Source organism: Sinocyclocheilus rhinocerous, unplaced genomic scaffold (genome assembly GCF_001515625.1).
Source record: "Sinocyclocheilus rhinocerous isolate Xijiao unplaced genomic scaffold, SAMN03320098_v1.1 scaffold1, whole genome shotgun sequence".
Taxonomy (NCBI): domain Eukaryota; kingdom Metazoa; phylum Chordata; class Actinopteri; order Cypriniformes; family Cyprinidae; genus Sinocyclocheilus; species Sinocyclocheilus rhinocerous.
The window spans coordinates 1,436,396-1,444,044 of record NW_015638974.1 but is presented as its reverse complement, the minus strand read 5'-3'; the positions used below and the strand labels follow the sequence as shown (position 1 = coordinate 1,444,044).

The 7,649-nt window shown below is 34.8% G+C and overlaps 1 protein-coding gene across 1 annotated transcript in view; it reads left to right on the top strand.

Annotated features, from left to right (window-relative positions):
* The window catches only part of LOC107750472 (adhesion G protein-coupled receptor L3-like), a 74,619-nt gene that overhangs the window by 53,943 nt on the left and 13,027 nt on the right, over positions 1–7,649 (top strand). The window contains exons 14-15 of the mRNA XM_016565839.1: positions 786–877; positions 5,052–5,220. Of these exons, the coding sequence (XP_016421325.1) occupies positions 786–877; positions 5,052–5,220 (261 nt within the window). The remainder of the gene's footprint in view (positions 1–785; positions 878–5,051; positions 5,221–7,649) is intronic.

Genomic DNA, 7,649 nt, shown 5'->3' with positions numbered 1-7,649 from the left:
TTTGACAGCGTTACCCGCCACAGCTGATTTTTACCCGCATTTGGCGGGTTGTCGGGTGTTCATTTCAATATATATATATATATATATATATATATAATGTAACACTTAGTATAGGGACCAATTCTTACTATTAACTAGCTGCTTATTAGAATGCCTATTATTAACATATTGGCTGATTATTAGTACTTATAAAGCACATATTCTGCATGACCATGTTCTACATTGCTAATCCTACCCAATACATAAACTTAACAACTACCTTACCAACTATTTATAAGCAGCAAATTAGGAGTTTATTGAGGCAAAAGTCGTAGTTAATGATTTGTTAATAGCGAGAATTGGACCTTAAAATAAAGTTTGACCATATATATATACACACATACAATTTTCTCCCAAACAAAGGCTTATTTAAAAATGAGCATTTTCAGTTTCACTGGCTCCATTATTTTCAATTTTGGCCAAGAATGTTCATTTCGGTGTATCTCTCCCATGATAACATTGTGATTTCCAGGCTTAGAGATGAGGGCCCAGAAAGGTGAATCCCCCGCTGAGCCATTCTGCACTGTTTTATTCATTTAAATCTGTTCATTCCAAAGATTCATTCAAATGAAATGACATACAAATGAAAATATGCCCAGTAAGGATTTCAAACATCCTTATATCCACAAATCACAAATGAGTGGCAGAGTCATGGAAATGCATTGATTAATAGTGTGAGAGTCCTCTTTTATAATTTCAAGCGGTTGTTGCATGTGTTTTATGCATTTTATGATTTTGTGTTGCAGCTAAATGTTATTTTCCTGGGCATTGCACTATATAAGATGTTTCACCACACAGCGATACTCAAGCCTGACTCCGGTTGCCTGGACAACATCAAGTAAGGCATTTATTCTGTGCTTCAATGTGTGTGTACTTTATTGCTTTTCTTGCTTACACTGTGACTGTCTTCATTTTTTACTAAACACACAATTGTCCTTTAATTCTGGACTGTTCCTTGGAGGTGTTTAAATGAGAAGAATGTTCGACTGCCTATCTTAAGTTAGATGCAGTTTAAAGTGTCTTTTATCTGTCGCTTTTTCCTTGATGTTCAAGTTCTCATTGGATCAGTAATGATAAATTTTTTTTTTTTTAAATCATAGATCACATTCCCTGCGTTATTTATGTAAATGAAGCCAGCATCATCTTTAATAGAGCTAGGACACGAGGGGCTGGCATATCAGGGTGTATTTAATTTCAAGCGGTTGTTGCATGTGTTTTATGCATTTTATGATTTTGTGTTGCAGCTAAATGTTATTTTCCTGGGCATTGCACTATATAAGATGTTTCACCACACAGCGATACTCAAGCCTGACTCCGGTTGCCTGGACAACATCAAGTAAGGCATTTATTCTGTGCTTCAATGTGTGTGTACTTTATTGCTTTTCTTGCTTACACTGTGACTGTCTTCATTTTTTACTAAACACACAATTGTCCTTTAATTCTGGACTGTTCCTTGGAGGTGTTTAAATGAGAAGAATGTTCGACTGCCTATCTTAAGTTAGATGCAGTTTAAAGTGTCTTTTATCTGTCGCTTTTTCCTTGATGTTCAAGTTCTCATTGGATCAGTAATGATAAAAAATATTTTTTTTTAAATCACATAGATCACATTCCCTGCGTTATTTATGTAAATGAAGCCAGCATCATCTTTAATAGAGCTAGGACACGAGGGGCTGGCATATCAGGGTGTATTGAAACACAGCCAGTAGTGTGGGGGATCAGAAAGTGTGCAATGCACAGTGTGTAGCATGTCTCATCTATACTCTACAGCCCATTGGCAGACAGTACATGCTGAATCTAGGTTAGTTAGCATATTTCAGTAATTGATTATTCTTTTTGATGTTCAGAACACAGGCAGAGGAGTCACTGTTCAAATCTGTGACCCAAATGCGTTATTTCTGCTGTAGTTCTAGTGTTCTGCAAAGATATTCATGTTATACAACAGTTACAGTACTCTTATTTGATTGAACAAGTGGTGTTTTGAAAGTGCTGATATGCAGCATAACAGCACTGGGACTTTACAAACTGTCAATTTGTGCATTAGTGCTGGGGATTTTCAGGTTACATCGATATACCAGTAGGTGGCGGCAAGTGACTCTTTTATGCATGCTTCAAAACATTGAATCATTCAGGAATCAAGTCTTTTTGAGTGAGTCGTTGAATCATTTACTCAACCGAGTTGTTAAAAAGCACAGATTAATTCATGAACAAACCAGTGTTATATTTTAGTATTTTTTATATACTATTATAGTATTTATTTTATTTAGCTATATCTTTTGAATTAGCTTTTATTTTTATATTTTCAGTTTAGCTTAATTTTTCATTTTAGTTTTAGTTAGCAATAACAACACTGGAACAAACTACTGTGTATTGCTTGCAGTCACGCAATGGATGATTCTGCTTCGGTTCTTTGGAACTATTTTCATGGGAGGATCAAAAATAGACAAAGTAACTGTCAGTATTGAGTCTACAATAGTTACTAAATATTAACTTCTACGGTTAACCGAACTGTTCGCCATGTTTACAAGTAAGAAAATGTTATTATAAACAGCTACAGTACCACCAAAAGTATTCTGATCCTTTAGCCACACTTAAAAATGTGCAAATGTCAGTACATTAGACAATAAAAAATAAAAAAACACAGTTCTGTGGCAATGTCATTTAAACACCTCTAATGACAATTATGTTAATGCATATATATATATTTGCGTTCAAGTTTGAGGTCAGTAAGATTTTTTTTTATTGTTCTTGAAAGAAGCCTCACCAAGAAAGAAAGAAGGCTCACCAAGGGTGCTGTTATTTGATCAAAAAACAGTAATATTGTGAAAAATAAATAATAATAATTATTATTATATAACACAGTTCTGTGGCAATGTCATTTAAACACCTCTAATGACAATTATGTTAATGCATATATATATATTTGCGTTCAAGTTTGAGGTCAGTAAGATTTTTTTTTATTGTTCTTGAAAGAAGCCTCACCAAGAAAGAAAGAAGGCTCACCAAGGGTGCTGTTATTTGATCAAAAAACAGTAATATTGTGAAAAATAAATAATAATAATTATTATTATATATAGATATATATATATATATAGATATTACAATTTAAACTTTTGTATATTTTATGAATTATATTTTGTATTGTATTGAAAAATGTCTACAGTCTTCAGTGTCACATGATCCTTTAGAAATCATTCTAATATGCTGATTTTCTGCTTAAGAAACATGTCTTGTTATTGACAATGTTGAAAACATTGTTAAAAACATTGTTAAAATCCTGACTTTTTTTTCAGGATTTTTCGATGAATATAAAAGTTCAAAAGAACTACATATTACACATTACACTACACAAGTACACATTTCTTTCAAATAACAAAAATCCTACTGACCTCAAAGTTTGAATGGTGGTCTCTCTCTCTCTTATATTTATATATTATTTCCACACAGTGGGATAAACTAGGTATTGGTGTCTATGGCAGCTGTGCACTCTCATATAACTTCTCAGTATACAGTACATTTTACAATCCATCTTCACAGCAAAGTCCTAGTGCCATAATCTAATCCTAATCTTAGTACTATTAGTCTCTTTGTCACCAAATCAGTAATAAAAAGACGAATTTTTAATGAGCTGAGAGAAATGTCTCTGCTAGCACAGGATACACGATGGCCGATTTAATACATTTAAAGTTAGAAAGTCTGGCCTAGTCAAAAATGTCACCTCAGCACAAAATTCCATCCAAAGTCCTGAAGCTGCCATGCATAGATTATCTGGCGTCCTGTAAGATTATTGGCTACTGAGAGTTTAACCCCACCCACAATCGCAGCTCCCACTTTGTCATAAGGTGCAGGGGCTCCTAAACCTACCGGCAGTCTGGCTGTTTTTTTTATTTAGTTTTATTTTTTCATCTTACACAATCACATTCCATCCCCCAATATGTACAATTGTGTCGGCTGAGAGAATGCATCCTCATCATCATCACAAGTAGAAGTTTTCATTTTATTTGTTTGTGTTTTCCATCTCTCGAGTTTGTTTTGTTTTATTTATGATGTTATGAATCATTCATCAGCCTCATCTATCTGTTTTTTCTCCTTTGTTGTTTCCTTTTCCATCCTTTTTTTCTGTTTTACATTTCAGCGTTCTGTAGAGGCATGGGTTGTTATGGATAGTCACTGGTAAGGGTCTCCAGCCAATCAGAGTGCCAGTTGTCTGAATCATGCATTCTGATTGGAGTGTTTAGCTGTGTAGTTCCTCCACTGTTTGATTGATTCTCTGAATGTTAAAATGATTTAAGTGATTCATCAATTCTCCAATGTGGCTCTTTGAGATGAACAATGTAATTATAATTCTTCATGAGTGCGTGTTCTCTTTCTGCATCAGTCCCGAGTCTGTTCAGAATCAATATTTCTGTCTGTCTGTCTGTTGGTCTTTCCATCTTGATCCACCGTTATTTATTTATTATTATTGTCTCTGATGGAAACAATAGTTCATATTTACTGTCTCTGTGTATATCGTCTCAAAAGTTTCTCCTTGTCTGTCTGTACGTCTGTCTTTCTCTCTCTCTCGGTCTCATACTTTCTAATGATCTTGTTTCACTGCCAAACATTAGCCTGTCACATTAGCGCAGTTCACAGTATTAATGGGTTGGAAGCTGATTATGTGTGAGTCTAAGTGTGTGTGTGTGTGTGTGTGTGCGCGTGTGTGAATGACCCCAAAGACTAAATGACATCACTAAATGAGTGTGAGGCTCAGCACTAAGTACAGACTAGTAGACATTATGGCTGGAGCCAACTTGACATTTGACTGCTGTAGAATAATGCCTTTCTCCGAGAAAGTTTATATTCTGATCCTACTATTGTTGAACTGAGGAAACGGATACAGTCCAATAAAATAACAGAACATTTTAATATACTTAGATAATATAAACTAGCTGAGGTCATACATGTGTCGAGTGTGTGTGAGTGAGAGTTATGCACTTTGTCGGTTTCATTTATCTCTATCTCTCTCTCTCTCTTAGGTCCTGGGTTATAGGGGCCATAGCTCTGCTGTGTCTGCTGGGGTTGACCTGGGCGTTCGGGCTGATGTATATCAATGAGAGTACAGTCATCATGGCCTACCTCTTCACCATCTTTAACTCGCTGCAGGGAATGTTCATCTTCATATTTCACTGCATCCTGCAGAAGAAGGTGACACACACAAACAGACATTCACATAAGGGTGATTCTTCAGTTAGTGGCACCTTTGACTACTTGAGAGCTTGAAAAAGCTGTTTTATATGCATTTATCACATTAGATCATAGCCTTGATCAATGGAAGCCCGCTTCCAACAATGAATAAAAAAAATAAAAAAAAAGTAATTGCAACTTTTTCTCACAATTCTGACCTTTTTACTCAGAATTACAGGATATAAACGTGCAACTGCGAGAAATAAAGTCAGAATTGTGAGATATGAACTCACAATTCTGACTTTTTTTTTCTCACAGTCGCAAGTTTTATCTTGGGATTCAGACTTTTTTTCTCGCAATTTAGACTTTTTCTCACAATTGCAAATTTATATCTCGTAATTCTGATTTTGTAACTTGCAAATGTGAGTTTACCTCATGCAATTGTGAGGAACAATTTGAGATGAAAACAAGCTTTTTCATATTGATCATCCTCGGATTGATCAAGTCGATTTTTTATACTGTGCGTGATGGTAATGCCATTTTTCAATTTTAGGGGGAAAAATAAGTTTGCTAGCTAGCAGTGAATAAGTTTAAATGAAAGTAAATAGATTTTTTATTAATTCTAAAATACTAACTAGGTTAATAATGACACCAATTAAGCTACTCTCAGATCAGGGTGTAAAAAGGATATTAAAAATGATTTTGAACGAAGAATCCTGAAAAAAAAGTATCACGGTTCACACAAAAATATTAAGCAGAAAAACTGCTTTAACACTGATAATAATCAGAAATGTTACTTGAGGACCAAATCAGCATATTAGAATGATTCAGTCACACTGAAGACTGGAGTAATGATGCTGAAAATTCAGCTTTGATCACAGAAATAAATTACATTTTAACATATATTAAAATAGAAAAGAGTTATTTTAAATTGTAATAATATTTCACAATATTTCTTTTTACTGTATTTTGCAGCCTTGATGATCATAAGAATCTTCTTTCAAAAACATTTTTAAAAATCTTAACGACCCCAAACTTTTGAACAGTAGTGTATATATATATATATATATATATATTATAGAAAAGTTCTTATGGAAAAGTGCAGGTAGAATTCCTTAATTTCTCTTCATATATTTAGAATAAAGGTAATTTCTATTATAATTTAATCTTTAAAATCAGAGACACAATAGAAATCCTTTATAAATAAATTTTAGTCTGTCCTCTAAAGCTACGATTATTGTTTTTAAAATTGTCCTAGCTGACAGAAAAATTCCCCTAATTTGAAGAATCACCCATGTATGTTATGCGAACATCTGCAGTATTGCAATCACGTGCGCATACGCATACCGAGGCTCAGTTGACCTCTTTCCTGGGCATTTTACAGAGAGTTTACTGGCCTCTCATTAGTAATGATCTCATTAATCAACCCTTCTGTCACATGCATGCTCAATTAGAGACCCTCAGCGCATCAGATTTATTTAGCTCATGATAGATTTCGAACCTTTTAATTATCTGATGGCCGATCTGTGGATTGCTTCCAGAGTCATTTAGCATGAAAATGCTCATATGCACATTACACTGGTGCCTTTTCGCTTTAGAGGGAAAAAGATATTGATTCAAGAAAAATAATATGTGTATGTGTGAATATTCCGATGTATTGATGGACAGAAAGACTGGATTGTTGTGGAATTTGATTACGTATTCCTCTGGCCAACCTTGAAGCTGAAATGCCGATTTATGTTTCTTGCACCATGAATAGATGTGCAAGCAGGCGACTTTTAAGCCTTAAGTGGATGGTTTCATACATTTTTGACAAATCTGCCTATCTACCTAATAGATCTTAACACAAACTGTATATATATTCTCTCAAAGCTGTTTTTACCAGATGAGGGACTGATCTAGGGTTATTTGGGTTTTGTGGAGACAGCAGTGATTTAAATCTAAATCTGTAAGTCCTGTTTGGTTGGGGTCTTTGAGGAGTTGGGTGTGCAGTCATCCATAGAGACGGAGGAATAAAACCGTTGGATTTGATTTGGCCGTACTTAGAGAGTTTTCTTTCAACAGCTGTGCAAACAATAACACAGCGTCCATGTTAACAACATTAAAAAGCAATTATAGCTGTATTATTGCTGATACAACAGGGAATTTAGTACTGATATTGGTCATTATTGCTATTATGTCTAGATTTTTGGATGGAGCAATACAAGTTTTGGTCCTTGTTTTTTGAGAATTGAGGTAATGGCCGTGAAGTTGAATGTATGTGTGTGTGTTTTTTCTGATTAAGATTACAGCGTTTGGAAGGTCGTGCTAACTGTAAATGATATGAAGGTTCCTGCCATGCAAACAAAAGTTCACTTTGCTGTTCACAAGCACGGACACACACGTTACACACAGATGAGCTCATACACACACACACACACACACACAGACACACACACACACACACACAG